The 13,869-nt window shown below is 33.2% G+C and overlaps 1 protein-coding gene across 1 annotated transcript; it reads left to right on the forward strand.

Annotated features, from left to right (window-relative positions):
- The first annotated feature begins 6,156 nt into the window (after positions 1–6,156).
- Positions 6,157–11,896, forward strand: LOC105340983 (cholesterol 7-desaturase nvd). Its single transcript, XM_011447253.4, has 6 exons — positions 6,157–6,705; positions 8,230–8,418; positions 8,611–8,789; positions 9,922–10,167; positions 10,783–10,956; positions 11,087–11,896. The coding sequence occupies exons 1-6, from the start codon at positions 6,258–6,260 to the stop codon at positions 11,252–11,254; spliced, it is 1,404 nt and encodes a 467-aa protein (XP_011445555.2). The 5' UTR covers positions 6,157–6,257; the 3' UTR covers positions 11,255–11,896.
- The last annotated feature ends 1,973 nt before the right edge of the window (positions 11,897–13,869 follow it).

The following is a 13,869-nucleotide window of genomic DNA, read 5'->3' on the forward strand; positions in this document are numbered from 1 at the left end:
AAACAATGGCGTTTACAAGTCACGTGATTTGTATGTCGATGCGCCTGCTTTACTATTGCATCAAAACACAAGGGCTGTCTGTGAGTGTGTTTAATGATAGTTTACAATTAGTCCTCTTATAAATATTCTTACTAAGGAGGTCTGATAAATGATCTGAAATGAGATGTCGTAAGGCTAAAATCCATAGGTAGTTTGTTACTTTAAATAACAGTGGACGCAATTTTGTAAGATGCAAATATTAGTTCATTTCAATTATGGTATGAAATATCAAATTTTAAAGCTTATGATAATTGTAAACTCTTAAACAAATCAATCATACTTTATTTATTATGAAAAAAATGCATGTAAGTAATGAAAATATTAGATAAAGATTCTTTTCTGTAATGAATAATAGTAATGTATAGATACATGTATATAGATTGTTAGATCTATTGATTAGAGAGTTTATATCTCTCGGGGCGTCTTTGAAAAGCAAATCTATTTTTATTTAAAAGCACTGAAAGCTTATTTTTGGATGTCGTCGATTCTAAAACACCCCGAGGCTGTGCATACAAATTGAATACCGCGCGTTAGCGCAATATGACAGTTTGTCTGCATAGCCTTGAATGGTGTGTTATAGGATCGACATCCAAAAATAAGCATTGAATATTTATATTCATATTGATGTTTATTTGTATGAGGTATTGTGTATTGTCGTTGTAAAGCCATTATATACGCTCTTAGTCCGGGAAATGAAACATACATGGAAAAGCCATCTGGCTCATATTAACATATTATATTTAGTTCGGTTCCGTGACTTAAAATATACTGCCAGAAACTTTGTATTTTTTTTCATTAACGAGTAGATATGATTAAATGATTATTTTTCAAAAGTACATATCAAATTGGTTATATAAGTTTGAATGATTCATTTATTTATACAATAATAAATATATTTAAAACGCGTTATGACATTTATATTTGTGCTCTTGGCGCATGAATAGGCTAAGTGTTTTCACAGAAAATTGAGAGTCACAGATTTGCAAACATTAGGTGAAATATACAGGGGGTAAAATTAAAGAAGAGCATGAAATAATACGATCAGTTTTCGAGCCTTTCCTTGCTCTTGTAGACCGTTTTGCACAGTTCAACTGTCATCTCTGAAAAGTTAATATACATGTGTAGTTTATATATGTTGAATGGTTTTGAGTGAGATCCAATGACAGAATATTAATTGGTTCCTGTACAATAACAGAAAATCAATGTATAGGGACATGGTCACGATTTGAGCTCTAAAATTGAATTTTACCTGTTATTTTTCCATGGTTAAAATGCTAACTTATATAATTTAATTGTAATGACTAATCGAAATGTGAATGTACTTTGTTATGCGTACTTAATCAAGCTTTTTGTTAATATCGTGGTCATGCACCTTTAAAGAATACGTATAGTATTTGTTCGGTATCAAAAGATTTATTTTTGAAATATTTTTTCAAAAATTACATGTATAATGTTTAATACAATTGAAAAACATTCATCACTAAAAAAAAAAGAAATATTTCGAAATCGATTACATTATTTACCTTTGGTTGCATAATGCAATGTTACCAAAATGGATTAAGCAATATAAATGTCCTAATTACAAAAGACTTTAAAATAGAGTAAATGGCATATTTAATAACGTATACGTTAGTGATGATGATAAACTAGCAACTTCCTTACAGATAAACATGTATGTAAGCGCAAATACAATATACTAGCGTGTGTCAGCCCATGTCAATCAGGCCAGGTTAGGTTTTAGAGTATGCCTTTTTATATTAGGTCGCTAACGTGTAAAGTAGCACGTACACATGCATTTGTTTTTAACCTTAAAAAAATACCAACTATAGGAGTGAGTCAGATGACATCTTAAAATATAAACCAATTCGACTTTAAAGTCAGTAAAATCGCATAAAATATAAAACCATTTGTTATTTATTAACAACAATTTCCCCAATACAATGTATTGTTTGCGACGCAACAATTTAGAGATATGCTTTGAAAAGTTTAAAATAGGTCTCCAATCAGCCTTTTTAGCAAATAAAGTAATGGGGTTTCTTTAGAATCAACATATATCAATGTCTTCCACATATATTTACTCAGATATATATGTTTTAGCTACTGGGTTGGTTATTTTTCATGCAATCAATCATATAACTCATCTAACATAATACATGTATCATTATCTCATACATGGCCTTTGCAGTAATTCTGTGAATTTCTAACAGTTATCAAATATATACAACATACCTCTAATATATGATATACGGTACTAAAAATGATATCAAAGGCCAATTTCATATTTCTGTCCCCTAAAAGCAAGATAAATTATGTCAACAATTAAGGCAAGGTAATTGTGTCAACATACAAGATAATTATGTCTACAAGCAAGATAATATTGGCATGCAAGTTACAAATCTTTTTAGAGAATCTGATTTTTATATAGGTGACAATGTTGACATACGAGTTAATTATGTCGACATGCGACTTTTTTATGTCAACATGCGAGTAAATAATGATACCATGTAAGATGTTTATGTCAACATACAAGCTCTTTCGCATGTAAATTGTTATAAATAACATTCATAAAAACATATAATTATCTCGCATGTTGACATACTAGTAAATAAGTTGCATGACACTATAATTATCCTGCATGTTAACGCAACTTTCTTGCATGTTAACATGAATACCTTGCATGTTTTCATAAATAAGTCGCATGTCAGCATAAAAAGTTGCATGTTTTCATAGTTATGTTGCATCTATGATGTCAGATACAGGCGTAAGTAAGTGATTTTACCCATATAAAAATCAGGTTCTCTTTAAAGATTTGTAACGTGCATGTAGATATAATTTTCTTGCATGTGGATAATTATCTTGCATGTAGACATAATTTATCTTGCATGTAGAGGGAAGAAATGTGCCACTTTACATTTCTAAAATGCGTCATCTACATGTAATTTAAGAGTAATCACAAAAGTTAAATAATGATTCTCTCTCTCTCTCTCTCTCCTCTCTCTCTCTCTCTCTCTCTCTCTCTCTCTCTCTCTCTCTCTCTCAGAGGGCGTAAAAACATCAATATGTAAGATGGCACAACTGCCCATTTGGTTTAGTCGTAAAATTCAATTTCGAATTTAACATTCTTTTCAATTAAATATATTTAATATGTTATAATACAAGTTTACAAAAGGGTAATTTCTAACTATATTTAGTTCGAAATATTTCAAAATATAATAAATCCTTAAGTTTTGGGGGTACGAACCCACAACCTAAAAACCCAAACTCTATAAAGTTACTTATTGGCTGGTGCTCTAACCACTGAGCCATTTCATTCTTAACGAAGTGCGTTGTTTAAATGCTATATGAGACGTTGGCAACGAATTTACGGACGTATTATTTTTCTAAAACGTTCAATTGTTGGGCTACAAAATGACATTTTTAAAGAATAGTGGGTCATCTCTCCACATTTTTGTTGATTAAAATCGGTATAAATTCCATTAAACCGCATTTAGACTATGACAAAAATATGGAGCTCAGACCCACTCTATGAAAGAAAAGGCATTGCAGGTATAAAAATTACACCATTTTGAGGTTTTGACACGCATAAGCCAGTTTAAATCAACATATTGCAAGTATTAAAATATTTAAGGATTACAAACCGATGTTATGTTAAAATTTACATTGTTTCTAATTTTTTTTTTTTAAATATCAGATTTAATGATATTTTAATTTTGCAGTATCTATTCATTTCCTCACATGGGCATTTTACACGCCTTATTGACCCATCTTCTTTAAAAACAAAATTTGAATTTATTGAAATTCACCCCATTTAGAACACATTGCGTTTACAAGCATCTGTTATTAAAGCATACCTCAGTTGGAAACAATGATAGGGTAGTATTTTTTCTCCCGTAAGGCAACTCTTACAGCACAATTTTTTTCATTCGAAGCTGCTGCAAGTGTGTTTACTCTATAATTCTCTTAACTAATGAACATGTGTAAATTTTCTATTTTCTACAAGCTTTTCAATTAATTCGAATATCCAATAGACTCCATGGTCCAATTTCCAGCAAAGTAGATATACAACATGCTTAATGGATGCGTTGCATTAATTGCTATCTTATAACACCGAAAACTCCGTTTCCATTTTCAAAAGCAATATGCGCGATCTTGTTAGAGTGCGATTAAGTCATTTCATTCCATGTCATAATTTTGAGTATCAAATTAAAGAAACGCCATCATCTGAAGACGTTTTGTCATTTTTGGGAGTTGATTTTAATCAACGCTCCTATGCAGTTACTCTGGCAAACCGAAAGTGAAACAGTGTTTGGACCTAACCACAAATCATCGCCGCTGACAAGACTTAGTTCTTGAAAATAATTCAATGCGATGTAACGAATGCTGAAGCATTGTTTTTCAAGGAAACTTATCTATAGATATTAATTTTTTCCCCCAAACTAGCTGCAAATTTTTCGCTTATTTGACATTTGTACAGTTTATCAATCATTACATCTTTCAAAAAAATGTCCTGTTAATTTGAGTGACTTTTTTCAGGTGTGTTATTCCACCTTAGGTTAAATCATGTAGCATTTCAAAATCATGAAAATCCGTAAACTCAACAAATATTCAAATAGATTTACCTACTTTAGGTTTGGAGTGCAGTAAACCCCTCTTCACGGTTTATGGCTAGAGAATTTAGGTTGAATAAAATTCATTGACTTTGGAATATCATGGAACTATGGATCTGTGTAAAGTTATTCACGCGGGGAGCTATTTTGCAATCTTTAAGATTAATAGCCCTGATAAAATAGTATCAAGTGATGGATAATATATCTTTCAATTCAGAATTGCAACACTTTGATGAAATGGGTTTTTCCAGAGAGTTGAAATATCATTACAGTATGTTGTAGCATGTTTGAAGCAAAATATATCCTGAATTCCCCATGGGTATTGGGGCATTTCAACCCACAACAGGGGAAGGTTTTCCATGAGGTTTAAAACATCAACAGGTGTAATTTTGTGTCGATGCATGGTTTTTTTTTCATTCCCAAGCCCTCCCCTCCCCATCCTATTTTCAGGGATGTGTGAATTTTTTTTATTTTTTTTTTTTTGCTTTGTTCGTTAGTTCTGTTGGGTTTTATTTTATTTTTTTAAAAATATAAACTGAATTTTATCTGAAGTATTATTTTGATAAAATGAATATGTGTACTGTGCAATTGTTGAGTGTCTGGGGTTGTCTTTCTTTGTGTTTTGATTTTACGCTAGTATTGGGCGATTATATTATTAAATGAAATGTCAAAATGTCTTCGTTTATTTCTGTATTTTATTCCCAGATCGTGTTTTCTAAAGAAATAGCAATACCCTTATGTTTAAAATGATAATTGGTTTTGTTTGTTTGTTTTCAACTTTTGGGTTTGTTAGTTTTGTATTTTTTTTTAATTCAAAAATTTCAAGAGAATTTTCATGAGACAGGAAAGATCCCAGAAATAACTATCAAATGCGATAGAATTATTCTTTTTATTTATGTTTTTCTATAAAAAAAAAATTGGGGGTGTTTTTAATTAAATTACTGCTTTAGTTTGATTTCAGTTAACCTTGCTTTTTGTGTCCATGAGTTTTAATTATTGTGTACTGTACAGGTGGAATTGTATCCAATATATCCATTGATATAGTAATATTGTGATTTTAGCATACAATCAAAATGTCACCTCTTTTATGGATAGATCTTCATCTTCTATGTATTTATAGAATGACAATGTTGGATTCACCCAACTCATGAAACTGCACCAAAATTACAACGAAGTAACATCCTGATTTATTTGAAAATAAAATCTGCTTCTGATTTTTCACCATTTCAGCAATAATACTTGTAACCCGGTAATCTATTATCACTGAAATATTTTGAATATGCTAGGTAGCTTTATAATTCATCGAGTCCGTCAAATATTCGGTTCAGAAAAATCGTCTTAAGTCTATCATTTGTGAATTATATAACTTGATCAGTTCAATTAAATACTGATTTCCTAAATCCCCGCATGTATAGACATCATAAGAGGAGATTTAAAACCACGCTATTTCAAAATTCTTTTTCTACGTATTAACTTCCGACCAATCGAAAAGGCTGGCGGAAATATAAAAATGAGCAGTTATTAAACGCTGGTGCGATAGAAAGAGAAGACCGTTAGACGCGTGGTTCTGTCATTACACGTAGTTCTATTCGTTCGGTGAAACCGCATATAATGACTATGGGCCATATGAAAAAGTTTGGTTCTTTCGGAGCCACATTATGTTTGTTGATACTAGCAGTGTCCGCAACTGTCACCCAAAGACTACTGAACGTACCCCTGTATGAGACAGCGGGTCGACTCTGGACGTGCAAATGGAATTTCCCTCTACTGTATCTCCTAACAGACTACAGGGTTATTATAACCTGTACTGTTATCACAGTTTTGTTTTACCCACTGTACAAATTATATGGTGTCTTATTTCTACCTATGGATCGAGTTCGGAACCTGGGAGATATCGGATATGTTCCGGAAGGCCGCATGTCCATGAAGGAAATGGCCAATAGGGTTCGGAGACAGAGAGCAACCGGTGATTTACCTCCAATATACCCCAACGGCTGGTTTGGGTTAATTGAAGGCTCAAAAATCAAAGCCGGAGATGTCAAAAATATCTCTCTTTTAGGTAAGTTCATAACTTTATCGATATTATAGCCAAATCAATTTATAAAAATGTAATTTTGTTTTGAATTTATCGATAGGATTAATTAATATGTTTATTTGCTAATTTTTGTAATGCTTCTGAAAGTTTTCATTCACCGTAAAATCAACATAGATATACCAGTTCGTAGTTGCAACTCTGTATGCATGTAGCTGAAAACTTGGAGATTTCTCCAGCAAAACGTTTTATCGTCATGCACTTTACAATAAATGTACCTTTATAACATACAGGAAAAACCCAGTAACCCAACATTTCCTTGAAAATTCTAACCTCAAGTATAATACTTTATTAATCACGATTTTCGATCGATCATAATCTTGATGCTGAACAAAAAGTTGAAACTTTGCATCCCTGTACTGAGGCGTAAACATTGGAAACCACGTGTGTGTGGGACGTTGATGTTTTCCTTCCTCTCTGTTCATGACTATATGCATGTTTTGTCTTGGTCGTAATCTACCAATAAAAACAGGACTTGTTGTGTACCTAGACCAATTACTTAATGACAATTAACATGATGTTTTTATTGTTTGCCCCAATGACCGGCGGATATCGGGGACTCGGTGCCGCAATGATTCAATCAATTACATTGTACCACTTTAAGCTTTTCTTAATATCCATTGATTTTCACATCAATGGGAAATTGATTTTAATACAATGCACGCAAATCTATTGTCACACGATTCTTTAAAGGAAATTTAACCTAGGAATTTATATCAATGACCATTGCAATCATTACATGTAGGTGTGCAAAAACGATAGAGAAAGAATGTACTTTAAACAACCGCTTTCGGCGTAAACTAAACTACAACAAACAAATATTAGCTTGCAAGCCAGTATTTTTTGAGACAAAAATAAGTACGTTTCATTCCACCTTCCCTGAGAGTAATGTGTGCTTAAAATCATTAACAAGAAAGAAATTATTAAAGAGCCCCCCCCCCCCCTTTATTTTAAAAAACCAAAAAATAAATCAAAATAAAACCCTTTATCTTAGACTGGTTATGCAAGAAGTCAAATATACCTACAGTCAGTTTTCGTCCACGGGTACTAGTCATGCTCTAGTTGTGAAGACTGCGTGAACATGTACTTGCATGAAAGTATCACTCACGTTATGACGTGTTGACACCTTTGTGTCGTGTACTATAAAACACCAAGAGAGAATCAAAACAATCACATTAATTCAATCGAATTTTCTTTAATCGTTGACAAGTCGTGTCAGATGTAAAGGAATTAAACTAGCAACTTTAAATCAAACCGTTTCTTTCATAATTAAACTGAATAAGTAAACCTTTTCCTTTTTAAAGGGAAAAGCACACTGTATTTTTTTTTTTTGGTATTTTTTACGAGAAATAAATGCCCCCTCCCCTTAATACATACAAGTGAAATTTTAAATACTTGAAAATAAAATGGACATTAAAAAACTATGGTACATCAATCTTGAAAAATGTGATTATAAATGAATTGACATATAAACATCTACTTCTCCTATAGGTTTAAATCTGGCCGTTTTTCGGGGAGAAGATGGAACTATACATGTCATTGATGCCTACTGCCCACATATGGGCGCAAATCTTGCCGTTGGTGGGCGCGTTGTGGGCGACTGTTTAGAATGCCCTTTCCACGGCTGGCAGTTCAGAGGGAGCGACGGACAATGCACGAAAATTCCATACTCTGAGAAAGGTACAAAACGTTTTCTGCATGAAAAGCGCGCGTTTCTAGTGCATTGACTAACTGATACATCTAACGTAATAATTTTTACTATTTCAAAATTAAAATTGTTTTCCTTTCTTTTGCAAATATTATATACAGAACTCTGTTATTTAATTACTGTGGGTATATTAAATCTTAAACTATCCGCAATACTTCGTATAGTTCCAGATATTGCCAAAGTAAAAAGTTACATATCTGATGAGGCTAACGGTTACATATACTTTTGGTATCACGCCGAGGACTCCGCTCCTACGTGGACAGTACCAAGGATAGAGGAAATTCAGAGTGGGGACTGGGTGTACCGAGGAAGAACAGAACACTATATCAACTGCCATATAGAGGTACTCAGATGAAAAGGGGTTAATATTTTTACACACTCTAACCTTATTATGTAATTTATTAAGGAAGATCAACCCAACCGTTTTAACAACAGCTTGGACTTTCGGTGGGATGTTACTATCTCGTTTGCTCATCAAAACAAGCTGTCAAACATAGTCTTCCTTTCTTCTAATTCGCTTAGAGAACCTCAATAATATCAAAAGACTGTCAAAACCGTTGCTCTGCTGTGTGAAACTGACGCTGTTTCACCGAAATATACATCCCTGGATGAAGTCGGACGAGTGTCATTGCGTTCAATGTATGCATATCTATAGCCAATGACTGGACAGTTAACCATTATTAGACCCCGTTTTCATCAAATCGGAGTTTATCACGTACCGCCCAAAGTCCAAGCTCTTGTTAAAACGGTTTTATGAAATAAAGATTTGGCGCGCCAAATGAAATTTTTTTTTGGGGGGGGGGGTTGAGGTATAAGCATGTACATATATATACAAGTTGGATGGGGTTTATTGGTGGTTGGCGTTACTGGACAGAGAAATTTTGTCATGTTTCCGTCACTAGTAAACCTAGTTGTACTATCTATAAGCCCATGTTTATGTCCAGCAGGAGACTCTTGTTCTGGTCTATTCTATGCTAGTAGCCTACCAGTACTTTCAGTCAGGTCATTCTCTGACTTCACTTTATTTTTATATTATGGTAATTGAAAAATACTTCGAATGATTTTCCTACTGCGAATAGTAACAATTTTTACTTAAACAGTCATTGTCATTGAGTCAACACAGTTTGAGCGATGTCCCGTCACTGAGAGAATTCCTGTTTGAATATTGGAAGGAACACGATATCAAACAGTGACGTTTTAATTTTAGCATTATTATCAATCTCCTTAAACGCATTTCTCCTTATGGCAACATGTCATCCAATCCTCTTAAACACCATAAATATTTTAATATAAACGCTTCATTCACAAGACAAGTATCTGGATTAAAAAAAATACCAACAGTCGAGTTCACTTAGTGGATAAACTATGTAGCTGTGTAACAAAACCAAATTAAGAAAACAATATACAAAGAACTCTTTGATCATGAACGTGCAGAAACAAGTGTTTTACATTTCAAAATGAACTTAATCTTGTAGGAAGTACCAGAAAATGGGGCGGATCTACAACATCTGGAGTGTGTCCATGCCCCACTGATTACGTCAGGAATTGACTTACGTAATATGTGGAGTGCATTGTGGTCATTTGGAAGCCACTCGTGGACGGCAAATTGGGAAACGAATCCGCCTCCAAACGAACACATAGGGACCCTTCGTCTAACCCATTCCATGAACCTGTTCGGAAAGGCATTCCGACCTGTAGACATGGACGTGACAGCGCAACAGGTAATAGGTCGACCTATATTATCGATACTATAAGTCGAGGTAGTCAATAAGGCGAGTATCCGCTGTGTCTATATTGTTCTTTATACAACATTTAAATTACTAAAAGAAAGTGGCTGAGATACGTTTAAATGCATATCTTAAAAATGTCCTTGAAATGAACCTTTTTTACAACAACTTCTTATCATTTCCTATGATTGTAAACTAAAATCTTCCTCAATTTCAGCCATTCAACTTGTCTGTAAGCTAAAAACAAGCATAGAAATAAATTTTACAAAGCACTCTTAAAACTAGAATAATTTCTGGGCAATGTTGCAGAGTGCAAGTTTAACTCGGCAACAAAGAAATGACGCACGCCATGTGGGATTCGAATTAAATCCTGGTTTGTTTGGAGTGGTACTCTGCAAGATGTTTATTTCACACAGTGTTTTAGAGTACCTTACCGTAAAACATGGCACACATGCGATTATTCTGCCTAGATCCACGCATGTCATTTACTATCAAAACAGCTTTTATTCAATTACACATCTTAATAAACACATGTTTGTGTAACTGTTATTCATTTTGATAAACGTATGTACACGTAAAAGTAACAGATTCTCATTTCCTTCGTTACAGATTGGGCCTGGAATTGTCTACTTGACTTTTCATTCTCCCATCGGGAGCGGAACCTTTGTACAACACCTCGTTCCCACCGAACCTCTTGTCCAGAAACTGGTTCACAATCTCTACTTTCAAAAGAATCTTCCAGCTTTTATAGGCAAATTTTTCTTACTAGGCGAAGCGATACAGGTGCAATATTATTTGAAATTAGGTTTAACTTCATTTTAAAATTATGTATCTTTTTCTATTTGCGAAAAAAAATCTTCAAATACAACTGAAATATAAATATTCAAAACTAATTTTTTATGCCTTTTTTCAGCTCGAAAGGGATATAATGATTTGGAACAACAAACGATACGAGAAGAAACCCTTGTTTGTCAAATCCAAAGAAGATTCTCAAGTAGCCAAACACAGAAGGTGGTTTTCTCAATTTTACTCTGAGAATAGTCCCAGATTAAAGTTCCAAAGAGATACCCTGGAATGGTGACTGACGTGTCGTCTGATTCAAAGTCAGCGTAAAACATATACTGCTAGTTATCCTCCGAGAAAAACTTGTACGTGTAAATCAAAATGGCATTCACAGACTTCAAGCGACAATCATCGAAACTCAACCAGCAATAATGCACCATGTTATATTTTCACCATCATTTATTTGCTCTACATTACCCTAACTGTGATAGAATTAAGCTTCACTGATGTTCTTTGTTATTTGATCTCGATGATTGAGAGTTTTAATGCATATTTGACTGCGTTTCAAATACTTTTTTCTAAACATGTGGAGAACATTAAGCACTGAATGTGAACAGAACAGACAATGACTGATCCGGTGTCACGTTGTTTCATTATTGCATCAACTGACAAGTATAATGGAGGAATATGAACAAAAATTTTAATACTTTTATCATCATATGATGAAATATTGACTGTATTGTTATCCGTCAATACTAATGTACATGTATATACGATTTTACCATTTCTTATTTGACACTTAGACTTTATACTGTACATTTATTTATTGTTTTGTTTAATTATATACGATATTTTTCTCAGGGCCGTTGAATTTAGTATCCATCACTATTTTAGTAGTAAATTGGTTCATGTACGGTCTCCTTTAATAAATTTAATATATTTTTGTTACATAATCTTGTCATATAATATCTTAGGCCATACAAGTTGTCAATATATTTGGTATAACGGTATCAGTTTTTGAAGAAAAGGAGGAAGAAATTAGAAAAAAAAATCGGATGTATAATAGATTTCCATTGCCAGATTATGTGATGCACAAAACATACGGGGGAGGATATGTAGGAATACTTAACTAAAGTATTCAATTCTTCAGATACAAAACAAGACACAGCTACAATTTGAATATAGTTTCTCATAATAAAAATAAAATACCCTATATCTAATAATACACTGTATTATTAGATATAGGGTACTATTAGATATAGGGTACTAATTTTCATTATGAGAAAATTATATAACGTCAAGTGCCTGTCTTTTTGTGTGACTGGAAGAAGACTCGGATCAGAAAATTGCCGTGCTTTTTGGTTATATTTTGTTTTTTGGTTTATAATATAAAACAAGCTGCAAACCTTATGTCCGTCCGTCTTCCTTTGAAGTTTTGAGTTCATTTTTGACAATGATCCTAATACGTATATACACGTGGACGAAAAGTGCATGGCGGTAACGACAACAAAAATCTAAAAGTTGTTCTTCGAAAATCGAAATAGAAGGAACGTGTTCATGTCATTTTTGATTGAACAAAGAAATGAATCGCAATTGGAAATATTATTTTAGGAAACCAGCGCGAAACTCAATCCCGTGTGCGTCAAAACTTTGCCTCCTTTTGTGTCAGACAGAGCAAACTTTCCTTACTAGGCCCACGGCTTACTTGGCGACGCATTACCAGCTGAGACATGGATTGCGCTTAATATATGATTATACACAAGGGCCATAGATAGACGATTTGGGACTTTTTAAGGACCACGCAAAGTCAGAGAAACTTCATTTTTATATGATCTTAAAACCAAAACGTGAATTTAACATGCTTCATTTTCTGAGGTTTATTAGCGTGTTTTAGGGAAAGTCTGGGGCAAGTAAAGTAACAATACAGTAGTAAATTGTCTGAAGAAATTATTGCAAGCTTATTAATTTTACTAATCCTCAGAATTTGTGTGTAAATTGCAATGTTTTAGCACGTACGGAACTGTAGCTCTCAGGTCGTTTATCCGGATTTTTTTCAGACCGGAAGTAACAGACCTATAGCAAATAAAGTCTAAAATGTTGAAAAATGTTAAAAACATCGGTAATCACAAATTACAAAGCTCACCGAGACAAGGCATTACCTGTTAGAGACCACTTTGATTAAAATACAGGCTTATGAAAATCATAATTAATGATCACTAATATCAAAATATTAGATATTGTAACACGGTTTGACAAATTAGCCTACATCATAAAATGCAAAACTGTACAATACAATATAATATTATATAATACAATATCGTATCATATTACATGATACAGTACCATATCATATAATACAAAATCATATCCTATATTACAATATCATATCGTTTCATAAATAAAATAGTGTTTGATACTTTATCATGTAATATTTAACATTGTTATACTTTCATGTTAAATACTGAAATCTGATTGGTTAAGACGCAGTTAATAATATTTACTATTACCCTCAGCGTTAGCAACGCACTTGGCAACGGGTAACATTAAAAAATGTTACATGCGCGAAAATTATGCGCGTACGGTTCGCTGTAGAATTCACGTTATTCCTATATAAAAGCAGTAAAATTTTCTTAAAAATTTTAAAAAAGACATTCAGTATAACAAAATAAATAGTGCCTGTTTGGGAGGATAACAGTTGAAATTGACACCCCTCGAAAACCATTGTCAACCTCCGCTTCGCGTCGGTTGACAATGGTTTTCTCGGGGTGTCAATTTCAACTGTTACCCTCCCAAACAGGCACTATTTATATAATATTGTACTTTATGAAATGATATCGTATCATATACTAGGATATAATTTCAAATGATATTTTATCTATTCAATTTATTAAATTATATTGTATACTATGATAT

This window comes from Magallana gigas, chromosome 2 (assembly GCF_963853765.1).
Source record: "Magallana gigas chromosome 2, xbMagGiga1.1, whole genome shotgun sequence".
NCBI classification, from domain to species: domain Eukaryota; kingdom Metazoa; phylum Mollusca; class Bivalvia; order Ostreida; family Ostreidae; genus Magallana; species Magallana gigas.